At 33.9% G+C, this 14,391-nt stretch overlaps 1 protein-coding gene across 2 annotated transcripts; it reads right to left on the bottom strand.

Moving 5' to 3' along the window:
• Window positions 1-525: 525 nt before the first annotated feature.
• Window positions 526-13,902, bottom strand: LOC133206421 (b(0,+)-type amino acid transporter 1-like). Of its 2 annotated transcripts, XM_061342404.1 has the most exons (14): window positions 13,856-13,902; window positions 12,408-12,506; window positions 6,049-6,150; window positions 5,640-5,767; window positions 5,253-5,388; window positions 4,975-5,100; window positions 4,665-4,764; window positions 4,498-4,542; window positions 3,701-3,824; window positions 3,448-3,551; window positions 2,626-2,722; window positions 2,262-2,411; window positions 1,888-2,068; window positions 526-1,573 (listed from the first exon to the last, which is right to left on the bottom strand). In XM_061342404.1, exons 1-14 carry the CDS (start codon window positions 13,860-13,862, stop codon window positions 1,527-1,529), a joined length of 1,446 nt encoding a protein of 481 aa, XP_061198388.1. In that variant the 5' UTR covers window positions 13,863-13,902; the 3' UTR covers window positions 526-1,526. The 2 variants fall into 2 exon arrangements, with proteins under 2 accessions (XP_061198388.1, XP_061198389.1); XM_061342405.1 differs by lacking the exon at window positions 526-1,573 and having other exon boundaries at window positions 2,031-2,068; window positions 2,227-2,411.
• Window positions 13,903-14,391: the final 489 nt, after the last annotated feature.

Genomic DNA, 14,391 nt, shown 5'->3' with positions numbered 1-14,391 from the left:
AAATTTTCCTCCAAATTTAAGGAGTGTGGGGTGTCTTATCTATTAATTTATTCCCCTTTTCTTTTTTTTTCTTTTTTTTTTCTTTTTTTTTTTTTTTTTTGAATTTGGAGACAGATAATAAGCATTTTAGATGCACACTATCTTAGACATGAAATATCAAAAAAAAAAAAAAAAAATGTTATTCTTTTGATCCATGAATTCTTTGTAGATTCCACAGCTTTTCCTCAGATATTTTGAATTTGTTCATTTAAATGGTTGCCTCCAAAATTGAAAGTATTTAGCAAAAGTTTTCTTTTGATTCTAAACATGAAAAACGGAGTAAGGTACATGTATGAAATATATCCTTATCAATATACATGTATTTCATTCATGAAAGAATTATCTTACAGCTGATACGTTACTCTGTTATCAATACTATACCTGTACATATAAAGGATCGTCGCTTGAACAGTGAGGAAAGGAAGTCAGAAACAGTTAAAACTGTATCAGTACCTGTGCATCAAATAAATAAAGAGTAACAAATGGTTTAATAAAAATACACATTTATTATTTCCTTAAGAATGATAGATATATAGCAAAAATGGTATACAATGTAAAGTTTCATTATATGGACGGCCTTGAAAAATAGCAAGTACATATAAATTCGCTAAGTAATACGAGATATTAGTTTTAAAAAGTTTAAAAGCACCGGTTCCAAATATTTGAATATTGTTCAGGTATAAGAAATTTTATTTAGCTGTAAGCCTTATAGGTAAATAAATTTCATAAAGATATCACATACATGTACCTGTAAGCAAATCTAACAACTGAAGTAATTTTAAACAATACGAGTTTAATATAATATGACATCGAATTGGGGATACATTGTAAACGCATTGGGAGGGGGGTAAACGAATCGATTAGAGGGTTCTACAGAACTATTTAGGACAAAACGGTACGGAAAAAACTTTACATTTTAATTAAACCGTAAAATGCACACGTTTCACTTTGGAATACATTGCAAGTTCAAATACTCAAAATATCCAACAATATTTTATCTTTCTATATATCACAAGCAGTTTGCGAAAAAAATATCACAACAATGAGATTCTAAATGACAACTAACTGCTGGATGTTGAGAATATTCTTCTGTGACGAAGTACATGTACAGTAATTGATTCCTGCAAATTTTAAAGGTTTAAATGATATCACAGAAAATTTTTCATTATGACTGCAAGTGACTGCTTTGGCATTCTCCAAATGTACCGTATATTGTTAGATATTAGCAGGGACCTATAATATTCCTGATATTAGAGAGAGAAAGCAAGAATTAGGTATCTTAGCCTCAAACCACAATTCAACAGTAACTGTAGAATGGTTATGATTTCTATTTCTATTTCTAAAAATTGATTTACACTTTTTTGAAATTCAAACAATATGTTGACTTTCTCAACAGTGTGTTCTAGGAACAATACTAGAACCATGCTAAGTTCATCTTATTGTTTTCATGTACATTATCATGTATCACAGATTAAGATAGAATAAATTCAAGGTACGACTAGAAATATCTTCTGAATCTTTGCAGTGACCCAGTCTAAAATAGAAAAGGGAAATGATATGACTTAAAATAATATCTTAAATATTCAAAAAAGGGTATAATTTCCTTTTCAACAATAATTTGCCTAAATTTAAAATGTAGAAACAATTAATGTAGATGAAATCAGACTGAAAGATAAATTCCATAAATCTTATCCGCGTGTAATATACAGTGGAGCTTCGTTAATCCAGACGCTAGATATACCAAATATGTTTCAGTAATCCGGAATTGTCATTTATCCAGACAATTTGCTAGGGAAAGTGTCCAGATTAACGAGGCGCGACTGTATGTTATTAAAATTCAATACTTACCAACTATTGGCTGTACACAAGAGGGACTACTCTTGTTATATACAAAAGGAAAGTACAGAAAAATACCACTGGCTATAAATAGAGCAGCATACAAAAACTCCACCCGAGGAGAACGTATAATTGGACCCATAACGAGGTAAAATGACGTCAACACCACAAATACAGCAATTATAGTCGGGACCTTTAAGTAAAAGGGTTTATTTCAAAATGTACTGAAGTTCATTTAAAGATGAAACTACCATGAGAAAGAAAAGCCATTTTCACAAAGTCATTTTAATAAAGCATCTGTCATAATCATTTGCATACAAATTACATGATATAAACTGTGGATTAAATTACTATGAGGAAGAAGTACTTTTTCCTACACGCCCTACCCGGTACGGTCTCTCTGTCTTTGGCTCCGTTCTCCGTAAGACTAACAAAGATAGAACAGTAAAGCCATAGGAAATCCAGGCAGAGAAACTAAAGAAGTCGATCAGAGTGCTCAAGTCCCCAGGAATAATTAAACAGGCACCTATAAATGCCTACAATCGTTCAAAATATCAGTAGCTACGATAAAATTTCATTATTGCTACAATAAAGCAAAAAGTAAGAAAACAAATTATTTGTATTTGGCAAAATAAAATGAACATTGCTGACATCTACGGCTTTCCTGCACCCTTTTTCAGCTTTACTTTCACGACAAGATATTTCAGAACTAGGTATGATGATATACTGTAGAAGTACAGAAGTACTCACAGTGAGGATTATGGACGGTAACGGAGTCTTCCGGTTAATGCTTATATAAGAGAAAACCTGAGGAAAATGACCCTCACGAGCTGCTGCAAAACACAATCTGTAACAGAAATTTTGTTGCATCAATCCATGAAAAATAATTCATTTTGGACAGGCCATGGAACTGAAGGCAATTGCTATTACATATATCAGCCTCCTTTTTTACTCTGTTGAAGAAATTATCCAACATCCATGCATATTCTAATACGTTACATTGAGAAGGATCTGCATCAGTTACGGCTACCTCTGAGATTTGGATGCTTGACTCCTTTGCCTCAGTGTGGGTTTGCTTATGTAGACATGAAATGGTTTTAGTTCATTTTATTTGTTGAATTTTAAAGGAATTGAAGATTTAAAACTGCATAACGCATTTAATCTCTTTCAATATTCAAAAAAGTGAAGGAAGGACTACATGTACCTTGTATTCCAATGTATATTCTTATTATGATTATCAATCGAAGAAGTTGATAAAGAAAGACACAGCCAAGGAAATTTCTTTCATGTTCAATACATGAAAGTCTCCCCAATCCTACTTTATAACCACCCATGGGACACAAGCTGCTTGTAATTATCTAACTCTGAACTGAATTTTATCCTGATGTAAATGTGGACGAGGGCTACTAGAACTTTACAATTGATGCTTGCATGCATTGCACTTGATAACTGCATGAAGCTTAGTGCTTCTTGAAAAATCGAATCTGTTATTGATTTACGTAGACATTTTCCATAATAATAGAGAGGTTCTTACTCACTGAAATACTTCAAGTAATGAATGAAATAAAGTACCTTCCTGAAGCAAATAAACAACCATTTGCGGCACCAAAGCAGGAAATAGATACAAATATCGGCATGATAAAGGCCCCATTTCCTAGCATATACCGACCCCATGTCTGAAAAGACAAGATTTGTTAAAAGTTGTCAATTTTGTTGTTCATATGAAAAAATTGTAAAACATGTATTTTATTTTCAGATATTTAAGTAATTGCGAAATAGGTTTAATTCTTTAAAAATGAAGAGAATAAAATCATTTTTAGCTTACCACGGCCACAGCATGAGATACAATGATTTCCTCTTTTGACATGACTCCGAGGTATCCTATGTTGGCCAGAATATAACATACTGTTGTTAGCGGGATACCAATCATGATTGAGATAGGGAGATTTCTAGAAAAACATATACAACAACAAAGCTTTATGATAAACATGATGACTTTAACTTTTCAATCGTCAACTTCCCTTACTTATGCAGCAATACACCCTTATCGCCTGCACCTGAAGGTTTATATCTCAGTTGATTCAACACGCAGGAGCATGCTCTACGTATGAACAATTTCTAAAATGATGTAAGTTATTGACAAACAAGTTAATGAAACAAGAATATCAACAGTCACGTTTAAAATCATCATTTTTTAAGTTCTGTAGTCGATAATATGACCTTGTGTGCAATTACAATCTAATCACTGAATTGTCGTTGGATTTTTTCGTTATTTCCCGATTATGTCAAGGAGCACACGGCGGGTGTGACCGGTCGGCAGGGGATGCTCATTCCTCCATGGCACCTGATCCCACCTCTGATGTTTTAGAGGTCCTTGTTTGTTCTGCTCCTCATTTATATTGCTTGAATGGACTTTTCAGCTTCAATACTGTTTCATACATTAAATCTTTTATAGTCCTTCACAGAAAGTGATGTTTAATTTCATTCTTTGGAAATGTTTTGATAACCAGGGAGTTTTCAATAAAGCTATTTATTTTGATGTACATTTTATAATATATATGAATGCTTTAAAACCCTAGGTATTATTTCACTTTACATAGATTTATTATAAAATACTATTACCTTCCTGGGTTTTTCAACTCCTCTGTAACAAAATTTAAGTTATTCCTGAAAATAAATAAATTAAAAAAATTAAAAAAAAAAAATCAAATTCTACGAATATATTTTTGTTACTTGCTGCAACTCAACATTTTGTAGGTGATGCTTATATCAATCACTGTATTTCTTACCAGCCGTCAAAAGCCCATAGTCCGTTATAGAAAGCAATAGCGATCAAAGACACGTCACTCTCCGTATCCTCAAAGCCGTCTTGGATGTATTCACGATTGCCTAAAGCAGTACTGGAAATCAAGTCTCACTTGTATTGCAGTTTAAGAAACATTTCAATTTTTCACAATAATCTCTCTCTCTCTCTCTCTCTCATCAACGATCAACGACTTCATTAATTCACATTAAAGGGAAAAAAAACTGCGAGTTATTTCTTGATAAGTTCTTCCAATTTCAAGACACCTGAACTGAAAACAGGTGAATTCTCTATACCTTGTATGATTTTGATCATTCCGCCGACAGTTAGTACTGAAATAGCTATCAGCTTCACCACTGTACAGATATTCTGAATATATGTGGCCATTTTTACACTGTATCCATTGATAAAAGCAATAATAACTGAAAAATAATGGCAAAAAGCGAAAATTGAAATATTTATTCTAAAATAGGAAATGTATACCAATATGAAAATGACTATGAAGATTATAGGAGCGCTGAAAGTGACTAAAATAAATATGTCAAATGGACCAATGTTGATTCAGAATACTTACGGATGGCAGCCAATGAAACTGCTTTAACGGCAGAGTCGGGTGGTTTGCAGTCCAGAAAGAAAGGCTTAATGGCGTAAGTACCAAGAGACAACGTCATGATGGCGAACATGGTCGGTCGTATAATGAACAATCCAACCTGCCAAACATCATCACTTAATACATGTTCCTCGAACATAGTTAAAGAACAAGAAATTAATTGCTTTCGTGACTTCGATAATGAAAGAAATAATTTATGAGTGAAACCAGCTTTGAGAAGAGGTTCCCTCTACGATCTGCTGATGGTCACATATAATGAACGCTATCTAATTTTGAGACTGTCGAGAAAGACACTTAAGTATCAATTCTAGTGAAATTTTAGAGAGAGAGAGAGAGTGATTTCGTATTTACCCAGTCATAAAGAAAAGCTGGAATCGGGCCTAAGCATTTATCCATTTTTCCAAAGGTGTACATTAAATAGGAATGTTCGCCTCCAGATTTTGGAATCATAGTACCAAGTTCTGCATAACATAAAGCCGCTTCAAGAAAAAAAACAAGTTTATTCTGTTAAATCTCAAGATGTTAGATACGATTTGGAATCAAATAAATAATGTAAATTAAAGGTCAACCATACAGTGGTGACACTGGAATTGCAAGACATATTAAAAAATAATCAAAACATTTGATTTAAAAGATAATTAACCATAGTTAGATTTTCCATTGAATCAAGTATTAAAAGTGTCATAGTTATAGTGTCATAGTTTAATGGTTATTGGGAATAGCCCCCCCCCCAAATGTAACTAAAATGTAACTACCTTACCTAGTGTGACGACTAATCCACATGCCATCCACGTGATCAAACCCATACCTACAGACCCTGTCCCCTCCAGCACGCCTTTTGGAGAAATGAAGATGCCAGACCCTTTGAAATAAATTTGCACAGTTTTTATTTGTTTATTTATATTTTGCCAATAGAAGATTCGGTATCATAGAAAATGAAGGTGTTACATATACAGTGTTTGAAATTAAACAAAACGCTCTGGATTTAACATGGAAATACAGATCCCACTTCATGTAAAATATCAGTCATTTATCATAATATTACATAACGCTGTATCTAAAAGTGCATGTTGATAAAAAAAAAAGTCATTTGCAATTATTTGCAATTTTACAGTTGTCAAGTTAAAACTTTTAAAGGGCATCGGAGACTGCATAAGACTGTATAAGCTCAACAATTGACGTAGGTTATATTTGATACTGTGAAAGATTTACGCCAGACGATGGGCCAGACATGAAAAAGAAAACCTTGACACGTTGCCAGAATGGATTAAATGTCAGGCGCGGATCCAGGAATTGAAGTTGGGGGGGGCGCAGAAAGTAGGCAGGGGGTCTGGGGGCCGCCTTGAGGCCCCCAGTGGGTCCAGGGCGAAGCCCTGGTGGGGGCCCAGGGGGCGAATCCCCCGGAAGCTCCTGGATTCTAGAGATTTTGTAGGGTAAAAATGAGGTCTACCAAGTAGACATTTTTACATTTTCGTGGCGAAACTATGATTTACGCTAACTTTGACAGTTTTTTTTGGGGGGGGGGGGGGGCGCCGGGTGCGCCCCCCCCCTTAAATCCGCCACTGAATGTATCAGATGAATGTTAAAATCTCGCATTAAGCGATTGAGAGGCAAAATGAAAACCAACTATTCTTCAATAATTCAGAAGTGAAAAAGGAATTATATAGATTACACGATCAGTATGTACTGGTCCCTGCTGACAAAGCAGGTAACAACATTGTCTTTGTTTGTAAGGCTCATTATTTAAATTGTATTTAAGAGGGACTGGGATATAATTCTACAAGTGGTAATCCAACTTATACCCATGGCGGCCTTTCTAAGTAGGAAGTTCTTCAAAATCATATGTCAGTTTTGAATATTTTTAATATTCCCAACAACCAACATGAATTTGAATTATCATATCTATATTGGATTCCGAAACTTCATAAAAAAAGATACATAGCGGGTTCTAGTAAATATTCTACCAAGTCTCTTTCTTTACTCCTCACTAAAATATTAATAGTAGTAAAGGCGAAACTTCAGGAGTGTTGTGCAACAATATATTCGAGAAGTGGTGTAAATCAGATGTGGATACTTAAAAATTCCAAAAAAAAAAAAACTTTTGGAAAATTTGAAATCATAATTTTTTTTTCAAAATCAACAACATAAAAACTTACGACTTTTCAACTTTAAATACAACCATTCCCCACGATAGGCTTTTTGATATCATTGACAGCTGCTTTTTCAATAAAAATGGAACTCAAAAATTTACTTACCTTGTCATTTGCAAAATTGTTTTGTTAAATAACATTCTGATAGTACACAAAAGTAGATATAGAGGTTGATATTAAAAAGATGCTTGAGTTTCTGATTGACAATATTTATGTGGTTTTTGGAGACCAGGTCTTCGAACAATCTATTGGAATTCCAATGGGTACCAATTGTGCACCCGTATTAGCAGACCTATTTTTGTATTCATATGAAGCAGAATTTGTTCAAAATCTTATACGCAAAAAAAAAAAGACGACTCTTGCTGTGGCGTTCAACTCGACATTTAGATATATCGACGACGCATTGTCAATTAACAATGGTTATTTCCTTTCTTATGTCGATACAATATATCCCGTTGAGCTTGAAATAAAAGATACCACAGAGTCTGATACATCTATTTCATATTTGGATATTTTACTAGAAAAAGAACTTAATGGTAATCTAACAACAAAGTTTTATGATAATTGTGAAAACTTAAACTTTTCAAGTCAACTTCCCTTACTTGTGCAGCAATATACCGTTCATCACCTGCATACGGGGTTTATGTCTCTCAGTTGATTCGATACACAAGAACATGCTCTACGTATGAACAATTTCAAAAATGATGTAAGTTATTGACAAACAATTTGATGAAACAAGAATATCAGCAGTCTCGTTTAAAGTCATCATTTCGTAAGTTCTATGGTCGACAGTATGACCTTGTCAGCAAATACAATCTATCATAAGTCAAATGCTGACTGACGTTTTTCATACTAATTGTTAGGCCATTATTTACACACTGGATTGTCGACGGATTTTCCGTTATTTTCCGATCATGACAAGGAGCACACGGCGGATGTGACCGGTCGGCAGGGGATGCTTACTCCTCCATGGCACCTGATCCCACCTCTGATGTTTTAGAGGTCCGTGTTTGCTCTGCTCCATAATTTGTTTTGTTAAATGGACTTTTGAACTTGAATACTGTTTGTTATCTCCATATATTTCTTGTGCTGATAAAGCCTTTCAATGTACAACGGTAGTAGTATTATGTTTGTTTGTTTGTTTGTTTTTTGTTTAACGTCCCTCTCAAGAATTTTTCACTCATATGGAGACGCCACCACTTGCCGGTGGAGAGCTGCAAATGTTGACCTATACTCGGCACTCAGGGCCATTGAGCAGTGAGGGTTCTTTATCGTGCCAGCACCTACTGCGACACGGAACCTCGGTTTATACGGTCTCATTCGAAGGACCGGTCTCCACATCCCACAGTGGGATTCAAACCCGCGACGTAAGGATCAACTCCTTACTCCGCGACTCTAGAGCGAACGCTCTAACCACTGCGCCACGCAGGCGACGGAGGTAGTATTTAAGCAGACTTCAGCATAATGTTTGAGCATGTACATGTTTGTGCCCATTCAAGTTAGATAAAGAAATTGCACAGCTTTTACTATAGCTAAATGTAGAATGTAAATGTCCATCTGATATAAAATTATTGCCATGCAGAGATGGTGTGTTTTTTTCATAATTCATAATTATTTTGAATTTTTCTGGCATATTGTTGTTATCCATGGTCTCTCCGTCCGTCTGTCACACTATCTTCTTCAACAAACTTCTCTGACATTGAAAGTAGTAGCTAATTCATCATTTCGGGTATGATAGATGATGTTCTGTAGATAACCGATAAGGTTTCAGAATTTATATTTTCATCCTGAGGACAAATTGGGGTAAAAAGAAAATTTGGAAAAACTTATTCCAATCATTCCTTTCTTATTACAGTTTCTGCCAAGTCTGTTTCATATTTGGATGTTTTACTGACCATAGACAATAATGGCCAACTAATAACTACACAATATGATAAACGGGATGACTTCAACTTTTCTATCGTCAACTATCCTTATGCACGTGATGTATACAGCAATACTCCAACATCACTGCATATGGTGTTTATTTCTCCCAACTTATTTGATGCGCATGCTCTAAATACGATTAATTTTTTAAACCGAGGCAAGCTACTGATAAATAAGTTGATGTAACAAGGATCTAAACAACTACTTTAAAGTCAGCATTTCGCTAATTCTACAATAGTTATGGTGACCTTGTTTTGTAAATACAACCTATCGTTGGGTCATATTTTGCTTGACATGTTTCATACCATTTGTTACTAGGTAATTGCTAATATACTAATTGTGAATACGAAGTAATGCCGTCTACCTGATCAATACATAGGACCGGTTTGACCGGTCGAAAAGGGGTGCTTACTCCTCCTAAGCACGTGATCCCAGCTCTGGTGTTTCCAGGGTCCGCAATTTTGCCCTGCTCTCGATTCGTTGGATATGAATAGTGATGTCCTGTGAATATGCAGTAAGGTTTTGGAACTTTTATTTTCATTCTTTTAGCCAATTGGGGGATCGAAAAAAGACGTTTTTCGACGAAAATTTGCCTACAATTTCTCTTAAATTTTATGAAGTAGCCAAAAGGATGTTAGAATATGATTGTTGATGTGTTGTAGATGTGCAAAAATGGTTTCAAGATTTTCATTTTTACCCTGGGGGAAGTTAGGGGTCAATAGGTGTTTTTCTAGAAAAAGATATTGATGACAAATTGACGACTAAAAAAATAAACTTTATGATAAATGTGATGGCTTCAACTTTTTTTATATATATCGTCAGCTTCCCATATGTATGTAGCAATATACCATAATCATATGGAGTTTAAGTCTACAGGTTGATTCAATGAGCAAATTTAAAGTTAATGTTATTCTAGGTATGCCCCTTTTCTGAAACGAGGCAGGCTATTGACAAATAAGTTGAATATACAAGGATAGTAACAATTTTGTTTGAAGGCAACATTTCTCAAATTCTAAAGTCGATACCATGACATTGTTTTCAAATACATTTTGTAGTTACGTCGAATATTGATTTGTTCCTACAAGTTGTTAGTCTACTATTTTCAAACTGAAATATCTACGGATTTTTCCGTTTATACGATCATGACAATGAGCTCACGGCCGGTGTGACCGGTCGAAAGGGGATGCTTACTCCTAGATGGTAACTGATCCCACTTCTGATCTTTTCAGAGGTCCGCTCTGTGCACAGGTTGTATTGTTTTGGTGGACTTTGAGAATAATCACTGTTCCTTATATCTTCACATTGTCATTTCGACAAAAACTTGCTTTCTAGAATCTCTCTTACATTTTACGAGGTAGTCTATACATCTTTTAAAACATGATTGTTGATGTCCTCTAGGTGTGAAATTACAAGATTTGGAAATTTTCATTTTCATGATGGAGACGAATTAGGGGCTTTAGCGACATTATTCTTTTTAAAAAGAACATGTTTCCAGAACTCCTCTTACTTTCTACGCAGTATAGCCAAATCGTCTTTTAGAACATTATAAGCGGTGTCCAGTAGATATAAACAATAAGATTTGAAATTGTCTTTTCCATCAAAGATACCAATTACCATTTTTTTCCAACAAAAAACTAGATTTCCAAAAAGCTTTTTAAAACAGAATCTTTGCTTCATTTAAATCGTGTTCCAGACTGATAATGGATTTATTGCATGAAATACATTGTACTACATTAGAGGCCCAGTGGCCACTTGTTTACCTGAGTTTGATACATGTATATTTATGTAAATTATGGAATAGCTATTGTTGATCCTTCATTAGTAACCAGGTACAATTTAGAGGTAAGCACTTCCGTGCGGGTGTTGCTATCTTATGTCAGTATTTCCTTTGTTTGTAAATTACAGGTTATGAAGAATCTAATACGTATAACAAGTTTAAAGTAAAAAAAAAAGTAATAATTGGGCGAAAGTTTTTAAAATGAAATAAAGTTGTCAAGATTTACGAGACGTCTCCTATCTTTAAAATATACTTTGATATTTTATGCTTTAAAAAGTGTTAAATCTTATTTTAAAGTGTTGATCTTATTAAACATTCACATACAGATATAAATATTACTGGTAGTGTCCGATTATCATATTTTACGAACATTATACAAGTTCTACATATGTACATCTCTTGTAGAGTAGATTTCGGATCGGAAACCCTTGGCTAGCGAAGACGCATACGTAAAACAAAACAGACAATGTGTTGTCACCTTACTTATATGCCTATTTTATACGGTGGGTGTGACCGGTCGACAAGGGAATGTTTACTCCTCCTGGACACCTGATCCCACCTCTAGTGTTTCCAGGGATCCTTGTTTTTGCCCTGTTCACCATTTGTTCTGTTTGTTGAATTTATGAGATTGATCGCTGTTCGTTATCTTCCACATTTGCGACACAATGACCTAGAGTTGATGAGTTGAGCTTTAGTTTCTCCTCGTTAGATTTTTCGGCGATCAAAGACCTCAAGGACTATTTGAATTTGAGTCTGGCAGAGGTGAACGACCGATAGCTATCCGAACGATGATATCTGTATGTAGTCTGGGATCAAACAACACATACTGACACTCTCTTTAATCACCTTTAGGGATCAAGTAATAAAAATACCGTAACAGCAGCCCGCGACACTAAGAAATCTTGCCATATTACATTGCTGTGACGGTATGGTATATATATATAATTCCACGACAACGTATATTTTACTCGGAGTTGTTTGTGGAAAAAAGTGCTGACTTTTTTAAAACATAAGTTGTGCGATATCAATAGCAATATTTGTTTACAGCATTCTATATGTTTGCAAATAGAAGATGTATAAGAAATTACAAAAGTAATGTTATAGTAATGCGGGTCTCTTTTTTCATACTTTTAGTTATACGAATTTCTATAGCTTCTACTATTATCAAGTAGTTGGAAATATATAAAGTAATTCTTTAACTGTTTACACTATGTTCAAATTACTTTTATAGAAGTCACCATTATTTGCAGATAAAATCAAACTTACCTATCATGGTACCCATAATGAGAAACACACCTGACAGGAGCCCCACGTGCTGGTCCAGTTTTGCTGACATTTCTGCACCCTTACCAATTTTTTTCATCTCTGTAGCACAATACGAAATCAAAATTTATTTCAAATTGTTTAATACAATTTTTTAAAAAGTACAGTTTTTGCGCATGATCGAAACCCCCACAGAATTAGTAAGTGTTCGATGAGATGAATACGTACAAATATATCACTGCATACAAACCTTGACCTCTGTGACATTTTACGCAACAGAAGGACTCGGAAGCGGATTGAGTCGGTTCGATCTTGTATTTGGCCTATATGCCGCTGTTATTAACAAAATACAGGGTCTACAGTGTATATATTGTTACCGATGTTTTTGCAAAAAAAAAAAAACTATTGAACTTTCAGTTTGAATTTTTATTTAATCTCCAAATATCTGATGCAACCTAAAGAGAAGAGGAAAAAAACAAACAAAGATAATTACAGTGTGATGCCACAATATAAATACTTAAATAGGTATTTAAAGAGTCAGATTCACTTGAATCATGAATATTTAAATGTTAAAATAATGGTTGTTCAAAAAATAAAAAGAAATCTGTTCTGGCATTGTTAATCTTGCTTTTGTTTTTCTCACTTTATCATCTATTGCCTTTTAAACCCTTTGAAATTGTGAATCATACTTATAAGATCTGTAACTCATAAGATTTTTTGTAACATAGAAACATATCTTAAGTAAGCTTATACATACATATATATATATATATATATATATATATATATATATATATATATATATATATATATATATATATATATTGAAAGAGAAATCTAGATATGAATGAATTGCATGTTAATATTAAAGTCTAACAGCACAATCCACGATTGAAAAGGTGGGGGGAGATTTGCATATTATTGTGTATACATAAAACGAATATGAGGACGACAATACGAATGCATGAGTTCTAAATGTAAGAATGTATCGTATTCGTTATATAATGATCCATGGACTAATTATCACTTACTGATTAATTTTTCAAAGCCATTCTTCAGACTCCACGCAGTGTTTACATACAAAGGTGTTCTACATTTTTGTAACATAAATTTAAAGTTAACAAATCAAGTAGGCCACGCAACAGAAATAAGATACTTTAAACTTTAAGACACGATTTAGCCACGTGAAACAGTTCCTTTTTTTTTTTTTTTTTTTTTAGTTTTTGTTTTTTTAATGAAAATAGCAAATTTCATGTATGACTTTTGAATATAAAAAAAATATTGAATGTTATTTACACAATCAAAAGTAAGTGCACGATCGACAATTTTCAAAAATGAGCTTATGAATTACACAGATATAATGGTTATAAAACGATAAAGCTTATTCAAGATTGCATAAATTAAAGTAGTATTAACGTAATCGATCATCATACTTATATATAAATACTTACCTTCCATATTAGGAAAAAATGTCCAAATATGTTAACAGGTGAAATGTCCACGCATGTCTCCTTGTGCTCTTATAAACTCATTGAGTCATGTGACCCCAGACATCGGGTAACCTTTGATCCAAAATTTTCTGCATGTTCTGATATACGTTGGCAATGTATATTTTGAAAAATAAGTTTGACGACCTATTTCTCATTTATGCATCAGTAAATCGTTTTTGGTACAGTCAGATAAAAGAGAAATGGAATATTTATAATCATAAGTCATCGGGTACGAGTCAATGACGCTTTCCATTATGGAAAGGCATTGTGCAGTTTCGGATCATTAATGTTCATAATAGATGCTATATGAAACATTTTACTTTCGAATTTCATATATATATGGCCATAAATCTCTCAAGAAATATGCAAGTCTAGTAAGTCCAAATCGACAAGGAATGAAAATTTAAAGTGCAGCTTATTGGAAAACAGGAATAAAGATATAAATTTAATTATCGCTTAGAACCTGTAAAATTTGATATACAGGTCTCTCTCATGGT

The sequence above is a fragment of the Saccostrea echinata genome, unplaced genomic scaffold (assembly GCF_033153115.1).
Source record: "Saccostrea echinata isolate AGI-Se365-2 ecotype Australia unplaced genomic scaffold, CSIRO_AGI_Sech_v1 ptg000054l, whole genome shotgun sequence".
Taxonomy (NCBI): Eukaryota; Metazoa; Mollusca; class Bivalvia; order Ostreida; family Ostreidae; genus Saccostrea; species Saccostrea echinata.
Note: the sequence above shows the minus strand (reverse complement) of the source record. Positions and strands in the feature narration are given on the sequence as shown.

Bases quoted from the DNA above. Each gene is read 5' to 3' on its own strand.
- LOC133206421 (XM_061342404.1), bottom strand. The intron at 5,389-5,639 runs GTAAATACGAAA...GATGTTTGGCAG, and splicing joins CAGCTTTTCTTTATGACTGG to GTTGGATTGTTCATTATACG. The intron at 4,543-4,664 runs GTAAGAAATACA...ATTTATTTTCAG, and splicing joins CTATGGGCTTTTGACGGCTG to GAATAACTTAAATTTTGTTA.